General features: G+C 42.0%; 1 protein-coding gene across 19 annotated transcripts in view; it reads right to left on the bottom strand.

Moving 5' to 3' along the window:
- The window catches only part of LOC125318595 (poly(rC)-binding protein 3-like), a 509,055-nt gene that overhangs the window by 33,663 nt on the left and 455,742 nt on the right, over window positions 1-19,650 (bottom strand). For all 19 annotated transcript variants that reach the window (XM_048289516.1, XM_048289519.1, XM_048289520.1 and 16 more), the window contains 6 exons: window positions 14,615-14,638; window positions 14,483-14,515; window positions 11,602-11,718; window positions 5,611-5,742; window positions 2,755-2,883; window positions 1,879-2,022 (listed from right to left, as the gene is read on the bottom strand). In XM_048289516.1, the coding sequence (XP_048145473.1) occupies window positions 1,879-2,022; window positions 2,755-2,883; window positions 5,611-5,742; window positions 11,602-11,718; window positions 14,483-14,515; window positions 14,615-14,638 (579 nt within the window). The remainder of the gene's footprint in view (window positions 1-1,878; window positions 2,023-2,754; window positions 2,884-5,610; window positions 5,743-11,601; window positions 11,719-14,482; window positions 14,516-14,614; window positions 14,639-19,650) is intronic.

Genomic DNA, 19,650 nt, shown 5'->3' with positions numbered 1-19,650 from the left:
CACGGTTGCATTAGAAAAGTGAGAACACTTTCTTTAACTGATAAAACTGAAGATGCCAAGAGCTATTAGACCTGAAAATAGGACACTTTCAATTATTTATACAAACTGCTCAGCACCCTCTAGCCAACAGTTTCAATACTTTTGACTGATGATATATAGAGATGGTCTTTGAAGGCAGTGGCAATTACAACACTGGCAGAATGGGCTGCTGTGTATATATATACACATACACATTTCTTAAAGGAAAGCACTGCAGTGTAGACTTATAGATATGGAGTAAATTATTCTGAACTTTCAGTCATAGACCAGTTTCTGGCACATTATTTTACATTTCAATTCAGCTTTGCTCACTAAAGAAGCAGATTTCTTATTTTGACCACAAGTAAGAGTAGTAGGCTCGAGCATGATGAAAGCTACTACATCCAGGTTATGAAAATCTGGATATACATCAGAATGAATCATTACAGAGTAGAAGGTAAAACTCTGAGACAAAAAAAATCAGAGAAAGTTCATGATAAGGGCTGTAAGAAGCATTCTGGCATATGCTTGAGAAGTGCAGGAGCTTCCTTATACACCAGCAGATTGTGGTGGCACAGGTCATCACACCAACAATGCTAGCAGCACCTTGGGCCCTCAGCCCCACCAGGAACTCCATGTTCAGCTTCTCATACCATCTCCAAATTGCCTGAGGTGGGACACAGTCTGTGCCATCAGCCCACACCCTGTGACAGGGTGATGACCTAGGACGGGCTGATGGGGAGGGAGGGGGCAGCTGCCTGCAGATGTTCCACCATGCATGTGAGTAATTGGGTAACTGCTTAAAAAGAGGCCTTGGCATCACCTTGGGGAAAAGATTTGGCTGGGTGGGGGTGCCTTACTGCCAGAGAGGCTTTACACATGTTAATCCTGACTAGAGAGATGTCTGCCTTCTTCTGGGCTGGGTTTATGGGGTCGATTTCCCCTTGAGTTGGGCAGGGCTTGCAGTAAGTATCTCACTCCTCCACCACTGCTTGTAGCCTGGTGGCTACACAGGTCCCCTTGTAGGGTCCCCTTGTGACCCTCCCAAGGTGTTTTTAGGGTATTTATCAGCTGTGTTCATCACTGGCTCTTCAGTGAAAGCTGAATTCCCCCTGCAGTGGATGATGACAGAGCATTCCTGCTATGCCTCTGCTACATGCTGCAGACCCATTTCAGACATTACTAAAAGACACAGAAGAACCACATTGCACGTGGGTTTTTAAAGGCAGATGAGAACCCTGACTGATAAGCTTAAGGTGAAGGGGGAATCATCAAAACTTCCTTACATAAAAAAGAAACAGGAATGCTGTTCTTGTGTTATCAATCAGGCTGTTCCAAGCCACGGTTGGGAAGGTCTTCACTTGCATGTAAGTAGTTCCAGCCACCTCGGAATTCCATTGCTACTTGGTCCCGGGGGACTGCAAGCAGTGGAAATTACGTGTGTGTAAATCCTTACTTTAAAATGCACTATTTGGTCCCAAAAAGTATAAAAACTATGAGAGAAAAATTATGCTTTTCATGAGCAGAAATGTCCTGCTGTTTCACCACCTCTGAAAATTGACAAAACCGCTTATACTGCTAGTGAAGCTGCAAGTTAAGAAAAAAAACCCCCAACCCCTATAATAAGCAGGGCTGCCCCACTCAATGAGCTCCTGATTTGGACACCTCTCAATCTGCAGAAGGGCAAACTTTTCTTAATTACAGAAGTTAATGTCAAATCTTGGTAAAATAACAGATGGTCACAATTTTGTGTAAAGTTTACAATGCAGTGTTCTCCTGTCCTGCAAATGTAAGCACACAAAGTTGACAAAGCACACCAATACTATACCAGGCAAGAAAGAGTAAAAGTTGAAAACTAACAGGTGCTGGCTGAGGCTGGGCCAGGACGGTGTGGTTTCCAGCTGAAGCCAAAATGGTGTCTGCTCTTACCTGGCCACCTGCAAAAATGATAGGTGCAGAGGCAGGTTTGGGACGGTAGGGGATGGTGGCACCTTTGGGTGGGGACTGCAGACAAAAACACAAAGCAGTCAAAATGCAGAATGAAGCAGAGCTTGTATTAAAAAGATGACTCTTTATCTTGGTCACCTCAGACAACAAGGCATGCAGATAACCCAGTCCAGCCCCCCCTGCCCTCCACCCCATCAGACCAAAAGCACGCTAGAGGCCTCCTGTCTGGGCTTTTGGGGGAGGAGCTGAGGACCCGACTGCACAGCCAAAACAGGCAATAGTGACACCTGTGGATTCATTAGTGCTGCTGTCACATGAAGTTACGAAGCTTCACCAAGCATGCTAAGGCATTTCCAACAAAGGTTAAAATGCCCAGATTTTTATATAAATTTATTTTCCATCATTTAATCTAAGGGCTAAAAAAAGTGCCATCAAAATGAAACTTTATGGCCTTATGCAATGACCTGACCCTAAGGAAGCAAAAAATCCTGGCTGGTCAGAATTTTCTGCCCTATACTGCATCAGAATAAAGTGTGTTTCTGTCATAATGACTGAAGATCCGTGCTGGACCTGGTTGTAGTTTGACAATGTCATGACAGCCTTTGATTGCTCAACCCTGCTGTGAGAGGCTCTCAAATGCCAGGAAAAGCAGAGTCTAACAGAGCCTCTGGAAATCCCTGGCACGGGAAGGGCAAACAGCGCCCCAGGGGAACCCATGGCAACTGACAATTATTAATAATGTGTTTGAGCATCTCCTGGTGAGAAGGGACACGCTGGACGCCCGCTTACCTCCAGCATCACCACGCAGATCTGCTTCACACACTGGATGATGGCGTCGGGAGTGCCGGATATGGTCACCGCGCGCTCCGTCGAGTTGGGCAGCATGTCCCCTGCCACCTGCACCTGGGCTCCTGTGGACTTCAGCAGAGACACAGCAAAGACACTGTCACTGCCAGGCAGGCAATGGCACCTCTCCAGACATTCCCTGACGCGATGGAGGAGGATGCACCCCTGAACATTTTGTCTTTTCTTTGCTGGATATGTGATGGAGCACACATGGAAACTCCTACCCCAGACATGGATTTGCCTGTTCAAGCCAGTTTGCCAACACTACCACCCTAGGGTGGTTAGTCCTCAGTAGCTGTTAGTGAATCAAACTGCGACCTGAATTTCATGAGAAGCATTTTAACCCTCTCAAAGACAGACAGTTGCAATGCCGACTAAAAAGTGAAAAGGGTGAAATGAAGTACTCTGCAATAATAAAAAAATAAAAGGAAAAAAAGCCCAGTAATTGAAGAAGGTTGGCCAATCAAACAAGTCACTCTTTAATCTACTGATAGATGGCTCTTTAATCTACTGATGGCTGACTTGTGTCTCTTGTTGAAATTTGGGGCTGTCTCATACTATATAGTACAGAAGCACTTCTAAATCATAGTTAGTGTTGATTGAATATATGCATATCATCAACTTTTAGCTCATTAATGAACCTAAGAAGGTAATGAGCCACTTTTGGGGGGTTTTCTGCTCTGTTTTTTAAATTTGATCTTGGTACTAGTGTGTCCTAGTTAAAAAAAACCCCAAACAAAACAAAGAAAGAAGAAAATACAGGAGGCCCAAACAACCCATGACATTATTATACAAATATGGAAGACCTTTTCAGTCAACAGAGAAAATCCCAGGCATCTGATGTTGACTAAGCTCTTTAACATACTGCACAGAAGATCTATTCCTGACTGTTATTGCAATGCAGTATTTGGGCTTTAAAGAAAGTATTTTCAGTAACAATTGACTTTGTGTCAGTCAGCAAGGAGTTAATTTGTTTTCCTGCTGGTTATACACAACACACATTATCCTTCTTTCCAAAGACTGATTAATGTACTGATTACATCTTCTGTTCACTAGTGCTGTTTAAGCCAAAGTATCAATTCCATGATCTATAACAGACTTTGGAATTTCACCACAATTTGATCAATCCCCTGTGCTTTTCTTTTCTTTTTTTTCATAATCTTATCACAAAAATAGTACTGCAACCCTACATGTTGTTCCTGGGTGCATGACTAAACACAAAAGACCATCCATCCCTTTTGCAACTTCTCAGTGTATTGTGTGATGATGAAATTAGACCACATCTTGGGCTGGATGCTCCTCATTTTCCCCCTCTTTTCCCGGTATTTGTTTTTTAAGGTACATTCCTGGGTATCTGTACATCTAGCACAAAAGACTGCCAAATACCAGAGTCATTTATGCATTTACTTGCAGTGCTAATCTTTTTTGTTCTCTGACTTTGGTCATATATCAGTAGCAAGAAGTGAGTAAGATTTTGTCCATTATCTTTATACTTAGGAAGATGCGCAGTGTGACTTCTCGCCACGCTAGCCTTATCAAAACACCTATTTGGCCAAACACTATCCTTTTACTTCCTTGTACCAGCTAGAGGCAACTGCTTCTGAAACTATGCTCACCAGGATAATCACCTCAGTCATTTCACTTAACCAACAGACCAATCTCACTTTTAAAATCCTATATCCTGAGCACATTCTCACAGTGCTCCAAATGAAGTTACCAATATTTAATATAAAATCCAAAGTATGGACAGCTATAAAAACTAGAGCTAAGCACTCACCAGTACACAGTTCACATTCATGCCTGCTCCTATTTTAACACAACTAAGAAATCAACTTAAAAGCTCCATAAAACCTACTCTCTTGAATCCACAATTTAGGTTAAAAAAAGGAAGTTTCAACTTTTTAGAGCCTGTTTTGACACAGGCAAATAAAAAAAAATGGATCAACATGTTATCTTAGTATTCAACACTTCATCCCATGCTGGAATGAATTCAAATTTAGAAGGAATATTGTCACTTCCTCCAGGATAACAATCCATTTTTCTGAAATGTCCTATTCAGATTTTCTCTACATAACTGAGCATGTACCTGATTTTCTTGTATGAGTGATTACAAACACCAGATCCTTGGCTTGGCATGTGCTATATTGTTACAGTCATGCATAGAAGAGTTAAAACAGGCAGTGTATGGTACCTTTTCCATTTTTTGGTTAGACAAAAAAGTGGCTGCTAGCACAATGAATGAATACCTCTTGCTAAAGTCCGGACTAAATCTATATTCTGCATGTGTTTGGAATGTATCAAGTCAGGTCACCAGTGGCCCAGTGACATTAAGAAGAAACAGGGAAGAAGCATGAAAATCACACTTTTCTAGAAAGTAGATCTACTAGCCTGGAATCCCCAGTGCTGCTTGGGCTTTTCTCTGACTGTAAGGGTGGTAACTAATTTGGAAATGGCTGCACCTCTTTGACTTGGGGTCACTTGAGTTATTGCTGGGCAGGGGTCTGTGCGCAAAGAGAAACTCAAAGAGCCATTTGTCACTGTTGCTTTGCTTAATTGTGCATGAAAGACTTTATACATTATAAAGCTGTTTCTCTATTTCACACATGGTCTTCAGTGTCAAGGAAAGTACAAGTCCAGCTGTGCTGGATTCCCTGCTTCTCCCAGAGCAAGGCTTTTCCAGGTTTTTCAGTTGACACATGCTCATGTTGGTGTGATCAGCAAAGTGCAGTGGGTGATGCTGGCAGGGCACACTGCAGCAGGATGCTAGCCAGTGTCCCCAGCACACATCCCAAGACTTACCTCCCTGATTTCTTTGATTTTGGAACCTCCTTTTCCTATAAGGGATCCACACTGACTTGCTGGGACAACGAGCCGCAGTGTTACGGGCGGTTTGCTTGTCACCGTGCTGTTTGTCATTGAAGCGTTTATGTCCTGTAATCACAATGTCAGCAAGTATTAGCGGGGGATTTGTCACTCCTGGTGAGCACTGAAGGGCTCAGAGCAAATGCCCAGGCTGTCTGTGGAGACCTGGGGAGTGTGCAAGCAGCTTGTTTTTGTGGTAAGGAAAGCCCATCACAGCTCTGCCGGTGATACACCGTAAGCATGAAGTGGCTCGTGCCAGAGGAGCCCTTCGGATGTCCAGCATTGCAAGATCCATGCTGTGGGACCAGAGGGCAGGACTAGGAGGAGGAGGTGGTGTCTGCCATTAGACCAGCCAAAACATGTGGGAAAGGCAAAGAGGCTTTTGGATTCACAGGCTTCCAAAACCTGTTTTGGTGTCTTTTTCACCACCTTAGTTAGAACATTTACACTGTATAATACGTCTCTACGTTTCACACGTTTCTTCCCAGATTTGATTCAAAGGAAAACGGTTAAAAAAAGGAATGACAAAGAACCTGTGAATAATCTGAAGCAGAGAAAATCAGATTATTTTGGTAAGTGTTTTGCTGCCCTCTAGATTTAATTTCTCTTTTGTAGCAGGTCCATAAATATTTGTAGCACTACACAATTTCTAAAATCTTTTCCATCATGGTTATGGAACCAGAGTACAAAAAGCTCAGCAGAACAGCAATTGCCTGTGTTCAGGTAATGTAACATATATCCGTGGATCCCACTATCCAATGAGACTACACTACACACTCCCATAAGCAGTTCAATATACTACTTGTTGCAAGGTTTAAATTGTTTTAAATATATTTTGTTTGTTCAAAATCTTGTAGGCAAGACAAAACAATCCCTCTAAAGACTTCATCACAGAAGAAAAGATAAAGCTTATCTTCCCACTGATCAGTGGGATGCTTTGAGGGAACTTAGGATCAAAAAATAAAAAGCCACAAGCTGCACTGCAGCTGTTCAACAACTCATGAGAATCTCAGAGCGTTTTGGTAACACTACCCATGAATTGGGAAGACTCTCCTCCATCTGTGAGGTGGCACGGCACAGCTATTATACTCTTCACAGAAATGTTACCAAAAGATTAGGAGAGGAATGAGAAAACATTCATTTCCTACTGAGTCATTTATGATGCAACAAGAGTTCCAGCAAACAGAACTGACGTGATTTCCTAGGCTTACAAAGACTATCACTTGTCAAAAAAAAAAAACCCAACCAAACCTGCATATATTGTGCCATCAGGATCCCAAATTACAAAAAACCCAATCAACAACAAAACTACTCAGCACTTCAAGCAACTCTGCACATCTCACTGAACCAGTGTGGGAGTCCAGTGACACCAGCACCGATTCCTACAGTACCTCCCCAATTGTGATGGCAGCATTCTTCCATCCAAGAAATGGCTTGGTATGACCTTACTTAGCTTAAAAGAGAAGAAAATAAAATCTTGAATGGAATGAGGCATTGCTGCATGGGACAAGACAGCTACAAAATCATTCCTCTGCCAGCCAGCAGTAACTCACTGTTGCATTCTGTTTAGTGTCTGTGTCAGTGAGAGATTGCAATCCAAAATAAAGCCAGAGGGATAACAGAATTTTGCAGTACCCATGTACCTGAGATAAAGTCGCACTAATTTTTTAGCTGGAAGATGCCATCTCACTGTATCATGTTTGTGTCAGGTGGAGGCACGTGTAGGTAAATAATCCTCTTCAGCCACACAGCATGAAACCTAATAATGTCTCCTACTTCCATTACCATACGTGGCCTGGCCTCAAAGCCTTCACTGCCTTTCCTGGTTTCAAAAGCACTTTGCAGGAACTGGAAGCCACTGTTCTCTTTATTTTGCCCTCATCATTTAAGAAGAGCAAAATCGAAACATGCGGGCTCAGCAGCATGGAGTGCATACAGGAACTATCCCAGCTTAAAAACATGACAAAGGAGAAATAAGTACAAAAAAATCCCCTTCACAACTACAGGCTTCTGAGTAGGGATGGCTGGAGACCTTCCCACAGAACAGTCATCTTTCAAACTGGGAGATTCCTATTTCTTTAACCTCCAACTTTTTGTGGCATTGCATCCATTTCCTCAGGGCTCTGGCAGACACTAGAGCTGGAGCTTGCATGGCTTTCTCCCTGCTTGGTGGGCTGCTCCTCAGCCAAGACAGGCTAACTGGGAGACTGAAAGTGTTGAAGATCCAGCAGCATCCCTAGCTCTTGGCATCCCAGGGTCATAGCACATAAGGCTTCCCAAGGCAAGCTAACCTGGCAGCTCCAAAACCTACCAAACCTCCAAGGAAAAAACATACCAAAATTCTTCTTACTGGTTTCAAAGGAAATGTTAAACTGTCCAGTTTTCACAGCAAGGAGGATTCTGTGAGGTGGCTCCCCACTTGGAAATGACCACCACAGGACTGACCACAGTTGTACTGGCAAGAATTAATGTTTGTCAGAAAGGCTTCATCCTGACTGTTTTTATCACCTTGCTTTTCTCTTGTCCTTATTCCTAGAGCTGAGCAAGTTCTTCATAGATGTTTGCAGAGGACAAGGATTCCAAAAACCCTTTTCTTATTTATCTGGAGGTCTGACTACTGAGCGGCGCCTGCTGCTTATTCCAGTGCTTAAGTACCATGTGCTTTCAGTGGATTATGCAGACTTAAAAGCAAAGCCAGAGCTGCCCCACTTGCCAGTGAAGTTACAGCTTCATTTCTTGGGTCTCAGCCTCCAGTCCAAAAATGACTGCACTAAAATGTCCCCTCTTGCAATGCTAGTGGTCTTCCTGGCTTAGTGCCATTTTGTAGCAACTCTCTTTCTCCCCTGCAGTGAAGACTTTAGGTATTTACGTAAATATCTACCTAGCTCGTAAATTCATCGTAAGCCTGCTAGAAAAGCAACTTCCATTAGGAAGGCTGTCAAAGCAAAGAGATATAAGGCTACAGAGCAACCACAAGAAGAATACAACTTTTCTTATTTTTCTATCTCCCTGACACATTTTGAGATTTTCACTAACATTAGAAAAGCATTCCAGGACTTCCATGTCTTCCTAGACCTGCTCATCCCCAGGTATACAGCTATAGGGTTGAAATTAAGGGTTCAAGGTCTTCATGTGGGCATGCATAACAAATACCAAAAAAGATCCCTCAAAGCAGCAGTCTCACACATGCATCTTTTCTCTTCTGTTTCAACATAGCTGCAATAACCAGAGGGGGACTGATTTTTTTTAAATGGCTGAAGAACTCTCCAGCAAAAAGATATGCATGAAAAATAGCATTTGGTAGCTAGCTAATTTGTAATTTCTGAAACAGCACTTTATTTTGCCTCCAGAGCGTTACAGTTACCTCTTTTTATTGGCAGGGAGATTTATAGGAAACCCAACTGATTATATGAGACATATTTCTTTACTGCTGTTCTTTTAAATATACCACAAACCAATTACGTTAAAACTAAATACAGATACTTCAGAAAAGTACTTGATCTGCAGGGAGTGCCAGTACTCCTTTGCTAATGCTCATATGAAGAGCCAGACTACCCTCTAAAACCTGCAAGTGCAAATAGGTGCAAAATCCAGCCAGATGCCTGAATTTCAGCTTGCTTTGCCTATTGCTACCTACAGCACTTTCAAAGACTACATCACGTTGGGTGGTGGGCTGGGGATCTGATGCTGTGCAGTGTTTGACGTTTTTATGAAAAAATGCAGCATTATTTCCATTGGGTACCCATTTTGGTGGGAACTGGCAGGGATTATCTGTGCTAATGATTCTCTCAGCATTTTACAGGATAAGGAACATGTTTTTCCTGTAGAGAGCAGAGACACTGGTCTCTCCAGGACTCTCTGGACAGGAGAGTATGGACCGTACACCAAGCTACCTCTTAAACTAGAAGAAACAGGGATTATTCCATGATGGGTAGGAGATGAAGAGGAGAAAGAGATGACAATAGGAGGTTTTAAAATTGGGTTAGACAGAATTACTTGTGTGGTTCTGCAGGCTTAAACATCAAAATCATTATTTCATTAATAACCAGCAAGAAAAAATCCCAAAGCATTCTTATAAAATGTGCCATGCCACAAAACTAAGAAATTTCATCAACATATTGAAAGATTGGAATATCCCACAGGAAGACCTGAAAACCCATGAAAGACTGAAGAAATACAAATTGGATTAACATCTGCAGTATTAAAAAAAAAAAAAAAAAGTCATTTGTCTGGAGCTGACAGGAATGTTTGCCAAGACTGAAGAGGTGAAAACACCTGAGCAGGAGCTGGGGACACCCACCAGGCAAAGCATGGCTGTATGCAAAGCACTGCACTAGTAGGAGGTGAGGCATTTCCAGCAGTGGCAGAGATATGATAGCACGATAAGGAGAGCAGGGGGCTGTTAATGCTGCTAAATAAGCCTTTGTGTAACTTCATTTGCAACCTGTCCACAATTAGCGCACACATTTAATATAAAATGTATCTGGAAAAAGGTGGACAGGGACTACTAGAGTCATGAGAGGGGTGTGGAACGCATGCTCTGAAAGACCGTGCTTGGATCACTCTCTCTGGCAAAAGCAAGGGTGTGAGAAGATAAAATCAGTTTCTGAATATGTATCAAGAAAGGGAATCCTCAGGGATGGAAAGGCAAGAATTATCTAAACTAATGGCCAGTACTGGCACAGAAACAAAGCTGCATGAACTGTTCATGAATAAATGCAGGTGAGGAGCAAAAAGAGTATGTCTAATTATCAGAGACCTGAAGCTGCGGACCCAGTGTAAGGAAACAGAAAAAATCTAACTGTTTTTTGATCATGCTGTGAAGTTGCAAGTTCAAGACATACAGTTTATTCTAGAAGACAACTGCATCTGACGACTTACAAGCTCTCTTCTAGTCCTGTTGCTCTAAGCTTGAACAATTGCCATGGGTAAATAAAGGCACCTGTTGATAATTCTCATCAATTCTCATCAATTCCCTGTGCTGTGGGGAGATGTGGAGACTAACCTTGCTGACTTGGAGAAATAAGAACTCTTAGGAAAGGGATTAACATCTCTCTAGTTTAATCCATTCTTGAGAGACCCTGCCCTTTGCTTCTGCTGCAGGTGACTCAGTTGACCTGTCTGCAAGCTCCTCCATTATGAGAAGGTGAACTGCTTCCTGCAGGGGCATCTGCCTCTCCAGAGAGGACAGGAGAGATACCCGGACTAGACATACAGTTTTCAAAAGTAGAGGGAGCTAAATCCTCTCCAGAGTGACCACAGTTCATGTTCTGTACTCTGCTGCCTTTTCTGTGAGGTTCTCCATTAAAATGGTGACCACATCTAATTGTAGCTGGTCCATGAAACTGAAGGAAATTTCAGCAATTTAGATACATATTTGCACAGAACAGTTAGTCTACAGTGAATTGAGCTCTTGCCTTACTTACTCTGAGTACCTTTACTTTAATTGGTTTTAAAAGACAAGCTTTAAATGTGGTAATTGGTAATCATGTAGTTTGTTTTTAAAATAAAAATTTTCTAGTTAAATGAGTTATACATTCATTTTGACACACATAACATTTACATCCATACCAACTGGATTCATATAAGAACAGAGTTAGAAGTTACGCAATTATTCTTTTCAAATCAAACCCACAATGGGAATAGAATTTTTCCAAGACATTTTTCCTACCATTAGCACACATTACTAGAAGCAATTGCTTTTCCCTGAAGCCTCCAAAAAGCAAAAGAAATGATCAAACATCTTGTAAATTGACCCATTATTTTTCTTCAGTATTGCTGCCAAAAGCATTTATAAAAATACAACCACTTTCATTGCTATTAAATAGAACATTAAACAAATCCTATTTAACATTAAAGCAAACATGAGAAAATTCAAACAGTGTTTGTATTTCAACTTGAAGGGAGAAAAAAAAATTATTTGCTTACCTCTTCAAATTTTAGTGCAATCATAGAAAAAGCTTTAAAAATTGCATCTGTTGGGCCTGTTATTGTCACAATTCTCTCTGGACAAGTCCCTTCTGAAATATTGATTCGAGCACCGCTCTGTCAAAAGGAAAAAATATTTTTCAAAGTTATACTTCCCAGGGAGGAAACTAAGTAGGATTAGGGATACAGTTTGGAAAGGAATACCTTGAGGCATCTAATTCCCTCCCCTACAACTGCAGCCCCAACATCGTATAATTCAGCATAAACTGATCACATTCAAAAATTCATGTAACTGTGGGAAGCTGGATTCTGTCTGGGTAAATCCTTATGTGGCCTTCTCAGTATACAAATAGCACCTCTGTAACTCAAAGTTGCAAATAATGGCATAATCAAGTCTTTTCCCTTCCCTTTGCAGGATTAACCTTAAGTAGGACTGGAGCTACAGAATTTAAGAGAAGGTGGTTGTCTCCAGGAAGCACCAGCATCTCCTAGGAATGATGCACCTCTCTGGTTTGGAGCCCCAAAGGTGGGGCTTGGCCTCTCAGCCTCTCTACTGGGGTCTCACTTTGCACTGTGGAGAAGGCTCCTTGTAGATGTGCCTCATGTGAAGGCAGTCAATCAATAAGCACTGAGCAACCCTTTAAAGGAGTAGTGGTAAGACAAGAACCAGCAACAGTACTGTATCCATAAGGCAAGGAGCCTGTTGGAAGGAGTTAGAAAACCAGAAGTCTCGTAGAGAAGCCAGGCTGACTCTCAGGTATACTTGGTCCTCTTTATGCCACTGTGGCAGTGCAGAGAAAACTTCTTAACCAGGGGATTTTATATATTTATAAATTTGTATTTATATATTTTTAAATATATATTTAAGAGGATCTGGGTGTAAGTAATGATCAAATCCAGTTCAGGTAAGAGCCACCCTACATGTTCCCTGAGGTTTCAGTCATAGAAATGTGTTAATGCAGCCTAAGAAGTCACTGGAGCCTCAACTCACCCACAGGCACTGACCTGCTCAGGTATCAGCAAATGTGACCAAATGTGAGACAACCTGGGTTAGTTTGGCCCTTTGCCTGCAGGGTCACCACGCAGCTCCCGATGTGCTGTGTGTCCCAGACCTTACTCACAGCATGCTGCTGTGTTTCCCCACATGACAGCACCCCCACACAACATGAAAAAAACCAAAGCTCAACAATACTAGAAAAATCTTGCTGCCACAGACCTGGGTACAGAACTGAGGGTTCTGTACTTTTCTTTAGGCTTGAAGTAATTTCTGACATTTCCTCAATGACAGAACTGTCTCTGACATTTCCCCAAAGACAGAGATACATTTCACACCATAAAGATGGCATGCACCCTGCCACATCTGCCAAGGAAGTCAAAATAAAAGTTGCATTTTGCTTTTAAAGAAGTACTGAAAAAAGCAGTCATTTAAAGAGGGACCAAATTATCATCATGTGGAGACACAGTCTCTTAGTCCTGTGCTGATATAAAGATGGATAAAACTCCCTTATTTTAAAAAAACATAACCAAACAAATAAAGTATCTTCTGACCACAGATACATGACAGCAGGCGTCCAGGACTGGAAGAAGAACATTTGATATTTATCTTGAAAGACAGACCAAGGATCATACGTATTCTCTAAGATGTTTTACTCAGAAGTCAGGAGCACTTTCCAATGATGGCTTCCCTTCTGTGCATACAATTTATATACAAAGATATCTGCCCAGGATCATAACTAATAATTAAACTGAAATGTGTTTAATCAACTGTTATGTTTACCTAGTACATTGGAAACACTTTTTCTTACCTTTTTTTCTTTAAGTCTTAGCAAGTGTGTGAAAACCTGAGTGAAAATGTCATCAAAAAAGGAGCCCTGAACTCAGTCAGCCTGACAATGAAATCCCTATTGTGTATATTTAAAGATGGATGTCCGCAATTTTCTTTACTAAAATACTTTGACATTTCCCTGCCACAGACCTTCTATCAGAGTAGAAAACAACAAAGCAGCTGACACAGTAATGTAGTGCAGCTTTACTAGAGCCAAATTGACTTTTCTTGAGGCACCCTCTATACACTACACTCCTGAAGTTTTAAACAGTAGGATTTGTCTTTTGACTTAATACTTTTAGCAATTGCTTCAAAGCAGAAAAATTATATGGATCTGCAGGTAGGATGTGCTGCCTTGCAGGACCAGTGTGGGTCTGTAGCCTTCACCTGAGTGCACTCCTCTGAAGACAGCACAGCTTGCTCTGTGGCAGGGAAAGAAGCCTGCAGTCACTGGGGAGGCTGAGGTTTATGCAGGGCTCTGTTTTAATCCTTTTGTGTCTTCTGCCTTGTCAAAGGATGTGAATGGCAGATGTGCAGGTCTACCCTGCCCACATCCACTCACAGCTGCAAAATGAGAAAAAGCTAAGGCTTTGCCAAGACGTGGCAGGGAGATGCTCTGGCTTACACAAGTCTGGCTCCAGCTCTGCTGAAGCTTGTGTCTACGCTCAAACTTGACATGCATCAGTCTAACGCTTGGTTTCAGATTTTTGGAAACTCTACCAGGAGGCCAAGCCATGTGCAGGACTGATGCTGGTATGTTAATGCAAGATACAGTGGGTCTGATGCACAGAATCATGCTGGTGAGCTGTTCCTGAGATAAGACAGCAGCAGGCACATCGCTGTGGGAATGAATGACTCCAGACTGAGGCAGTGATAAGGAGGTTACATGAACAACAACGTTTAATTTAGCCCAGCATATTTATACCTCACCCCTTGCAAAGAATGGGGATGTTAAACGATCTGCCCACTTGATGGCAGCATCGGTCTGCATATGCTGAACTCCCTGTTCTCTGAGCTGGAAAGAAATGCAAGTGAAGACATCAAGGCTTGTCTTACCTCCTCCCTCATCTTCTTCACTGTCTCACCTTTCTGTTAAAGAGACATAAAAAAACCCCGTTAGCCTGAGCTAAGAAAAGAGAACTGATGTACAATATTTTGACATGAATATAAATAAAGTTATTTTCTGACCTTTCCAATAATGCTTCCAACCTCCTGAAACAGAAAAAAAAGAGACACCGTGAATGATACGATTTGTTACAGAAAGGCATTCGTGCTGTTTCTAAGCTATTTCACTATCACTTATTTCAAAGCTTCAGTGTGAAGCATAGCTCCCTTCCATTGTTGCTGTATACAAATATGTCATGTTAGATCCAAAGGGATGGACTAAAAAAGCAGCTTTGCAGCCAACTGATCGTGCAAGAAAAACACCTTTACCAGAAAATGACCTCGTGGTTACAGATCAATCCTGCTACTAAAAACACAGACAAATCCCTATCAGGGAATGAGAAGTTATGAAATAACAGAACCGTACAATCTACTGGAGAAAATGAGGTGTAGTACAAACATCAAAATAATTGCTGGTTTCTCCAAGGACAGGCATTTACCCTCCTTACGCAAGGGCGGGCATTTACCCTCCTTATGCCTTGTAATAGAGCTGAATTTCCACGCTGCTGAGTGTTATTGTGTAAACACCTGGTGGCCTGTCTTAATCTCCCTATTAAGCACTTACAGAACAGTAACTGCTAATCACTTTTTAGGGATTTGGGAATTGCGACTGGGCTCCCACCATCTTCCACTAAGGGAAGAAAATACTGAGAAATGTGGCTGTCAACAGTAGGGGAACAATGTAGCAGTTCTGGCAACATCCCAAGGGTTAAAAGCTTGGTGAATAAAACCAACAGGTTGCAAAAATGAAACTATTAACTCTAAAATGAGCAGCCTGGACATGTTACACAAATCATGCAGCTGTGGCATTAGGCTGGAAATCATCGGATGGAGAGACCAGCTAAAGGAAAATAAACTCCTCTCCTATTCTAAGATTGTGAAATCTACAGTTAAAGACTATCTCAGATAGTTGAGCTGTCCCAGATGTAGGATATACCATTTCCCCCCACCCAGTCCATACACTTAAGTGTGACCCATCCTGGCACACAGTCCGAAGTGTAGGATTTTTGAAATTGTCCTCCAATGCTCTATTCAGTGATGGACTCATGATAAAGTGGTACTGACTTCACTCTGCAGGAAAGAACTACCTGCAGTGACTTTGAGTTATTTTTGCCAGTTGTTTATAAGCCCATAATATGAAGCCGTTTGTCCTTGCAACTCCTCACATCCTGCTCCCAAGACATGAAGACTTTTCAGTGAGAAGAAGTTACCTATTTCAATGAACTCTGGCACACTGTTCCTTTATGCTCTCTGCAAGTCTGCACATAACACCAGACTGAGGGGAACAGTCAATGCATTGCTGGACAGGCTGGAAAATCGGGTTGAGAGAAACCTCAGGAGTAGAACAAAGTCAGATAAAGAGCCCCATGTCTGGAATGGAAAAAGCCCATGCAGCAGGACAAGCTGGACAAAAACTTCCTACCTTAAAACTGACTGCAGAAAAAGTCCCAAGGGTCTCAACTCAGAACTTCAACATAAATAACTGAGTACGTCAGCAGTGTATCCCTGATCAATCAAAGGCTGGACTGTACTAGCAGGAGTGTAGCCAGCAGGCTAGGGCAAATGACTCTCCTCTTCTTCTGTTTGTGAGACCATGCCTGGAGGATTGTGGCCAGTTTTGGGCTCCTAGTACAAGACGGACAAGGACACACTGAGGTGAATTCAATGCAGGGCCACCAAGTTGGTCAGGGGACCAGAGCACAGGACACGAGGAGAGGCTGAGAGAACCAAATTTGTTATTAAGAAGAAAAGACTTGACAGGGGAGTTGTACTGCAGTGTACAATAAGGAAAGCAAGCTACAATATCAAATTCCTACTCAATGTGAGGAAAAAAAGTTTACCATGGAGATGGCTGGACATTGAAACAGGCACCTGGAGAAACATCATCCTTAAAGGTGTCAGAACCCAGCCTGGGCAAGGCCCTGTGTAATCTGCTCCAATGGAATCTGCTTGATTCAAGAGGTCAGACGAAGACTTTTGGGGGTCCCTTGTAACCTTCATTGGTCTGTGATTCTTCAGTCATAGCCTTATACCCACTGAAGTCAATGCCTTATTAGCCACAAAATTCCTCAGTCCTGTGAGGCCCCTTCTCAGGTTTATTTTCAAACTGTACTTTTCCTGTTTCCCATTTCCCTTTATTATTTCTCTTCCAACTGCTCTTTCAAGATGGCATTCTGCTCTCTTGTACATACTGACCAGTGACTGGATATTGTCCAGACAGGAGATGCAAATCTTCCAGAGGTATCTGCTTTACAAACCTACAGTTCTGCTGGCTGATGTAGAGTAGACCTTTACACTTCACACAGCTGTGTGAGTGTTTTTGGTAGAGCTGCTTGTGTCCATTTGGGACCCTCATCTGCACCTCTGTACATACAAAGCAAAGAAGCAGCTCTGTGAGAATGGGAATGTATGAAGTGGACTCACTGCAGTTTTCTGTCTTGTAACCAAATTATTGTAATATTGTCTCTTAATATGGTGGTTTAGGTCACACCTTTTCCTGTGCCTAAGACACCTATACCAGCACGCTGCCTAGGTTCTCAAATGAGATGCAGCTTTTTTTGTTAGCAGTGACACAAATCTGGGACACCCATTCCCCTGGGGTGGCCTATTAATCCCCTGATTCTGTACATTCCCCTTGTTCCCTCCCTGGTCTTGGCCCCTCCCTCGGTTTCTTCCTATTTGTTTCTGTACCCCAAACCCACCCAGGGACCGCCCTTGGGCCCCTGACAAAACCATCCCGCACTCAGAGCACGCTGTCTCTCCACCTCTGAACATCTCGGGGACGAGATGTGATTAAAGCCATCTCAAACCCTCATGAGAGACCCTTCTCTGCCTTCTTTACCACCACTGCATTGTAACGCTGCTGGCTGCCGGAGCCAGATGGCAGGGCTGTCCCAAATGGACTCTGGGATGTGACTGATCGCATGGCCCTAGGAAAGCCTTGCTGAGCTCTCAGGGAGCAGCAGCCTGCTAGGCAGAGTCCAGCAGTTACAACATTCCCCCAAATTTTTAAGATCTTAATATTTTTTATATTATCATCGTAACTCTGCCAATCTACCAGTAATTGCTGAATGGGCTTAGACAATACAGGGAGCAAGGCTTGGGATGACAAGCCTTGGGAATCTCCCATGTCCAGCAGTTCCTATCTGACCACTTAGCACATCTGGAAGTTTTATCTTAAAAACTTCTTCCATTCTTCTCAGTTCCAGCTTTCAGAAATAATTACTTTCATAATACAAATTCTTAGGAGGTAGAAGAACCTTTTGCTAGGGGTGAGAGCATTCTGTTTCAGTTGCTATGGGCAAGCAACTATATTTCAGTCCATGGTATAGCTTCATGTTTTGTGTATCTGAAGTTTCACTAGAATCTGTAGGCCTGGTCTTGAACCTCCAAGGCCTTGTCAGTATAAACTTAGTATGGAATCTATCCCAATCCATTCGATCATCTTGGGTCCTAATGACAGATGCAGTTCTTTCAGAAATGAATGGATGGGTCATGGCTAATAAATGCAAAAATATCTTCCTTGGAAATAGGAAAACATACTTTGCTTTAGGAAAAGAAAAGCAATGTACTGTTTGTAGCATTGGTAAAAAAGACGGCCCATTTCCAACACGGAAATTAGGAGTATTTAAACAAGCAAAGGAGAGCATAAAATATAAAGATTCTCAAGCTGCTTGTTTCACTGAATTCTGTGTGAGTTTTGCTTTGGATTTCAGTGGGAACAGGAATTCTACATGACCGATCATCACCTTGTTATTTATTAACAAAGAGTACACACTACCAAAGAACTGAGTGAAAGAACTGTGTGAATCCCACTGAGAAAAAGTATTTCAGTAAGACTGGTGACCAGTTCCTTGGAACATGCTAGCAAATGTCATTGTAATCATATAGAGTACTTCAAATCTCCCCCTCATCAAAGGGTGACTTCAGAGCTTATTCTTTAAGGCCGTTTCAAAACATCCAAGACAATGCCACCTCTCCCTCTACACCGGGAGATGGGATTCTGCTTGGCAATGTGAGGTTAGGTCACAGGGACAGAGAAAAGCACTAACTTTACATGGACATTTCTGATTTTTTCAAAATTTTGCTTCATACAAATTACTAAAAAAAAAAAACAAACCAGGAATGATTTTAAATGGGTCACCTCAGACTTTTCTGGGGCCTCATCTTTTTCTAGGAAAGTTCCTAGGAAGTATTGGTGACAACAGATGATGTCTTTTACTATGATGAGAAACCTATTTCAGCCACAGAGTAAATCAAAAGACTCTTTTCACCTCATTCTTCAAACTACCAGAGCTACTTCACCAAACCTTTAATGTTTCTTTTTGCAGTCCAATATTTGTTTCATACAGTTCCTTACATCACCTTGAAGTAAGTTTACTGCTAAATGAGATAATATTTAACACCATTTTTATGACACTCAAGTTTTAGCATTATTTCTAACCAAGGTTACTTTGATGGCTTTATCTTCTTCAGAAAATGTTTCTAAATCTGCCAGACATGAAATGTGCTGTAGTTAAGTGCATAAGATGTCTGTCACCTACACTGGTTCATTACAAGTTAGGAGTTCAGTGTAAGTCAGGCAGACAACCCTCGCTGCAGTCCAGGCAGAGATGATGCAGGATATTTTGTTCCTAAAAAAGGAGGGAAGAAGTGTAGTCCCAAGGGTTTTTGGCTTTTCTCATCTGCAGTAGAAGCAGCCTAAACTGACACTAATATATGCAAAGTTTGGTGAGAGGAGTCCTACAACTCATGTCAAGTTCAGCCTCAGTGCAGGTCAGACAAGTGTTTGATTTAGCTGTATTAGTAAGTAATTGCTTATTACAATAAACTAACAACTCCTGAACTATCTGCTGTTTCCCAGTGCTCAGGAATATAAGCTAGCAGTAACTATTTATCTTCAATTTCAATCTGATTTATTGACTAACCATCTGCATGTAAATATAGTGGAAAAAGTTATTACTGAGTTTCATATAATCACATTTCAACAGCAGATCAAAAAGAAGTGCACAAAAAGAAGTTATAATGGGGGGAACTCAAACTCAGTGGGAGAAAGATCC

Source organism: Corvus hawaiiensis, chromosome 30 (genome assembly GCF_020740725.1).
Source record: "Corvus hawaiiensis isolate bCorHaw1 chromosome 30, bCorHaw1.pri.cur, whole genome shotgun sequence".
Lineage (NCBI taxonomy): Eukaryota > Metazoa > Chordata > Aves > Passeriformes > Corvidae > Corvus > Corvus hawaiiensis.
The sequence above is the reverse complement of the archived record's forward strand: the minus strand, read 5'-3'. Positions and strand labels throughout refer to the sequence as shown.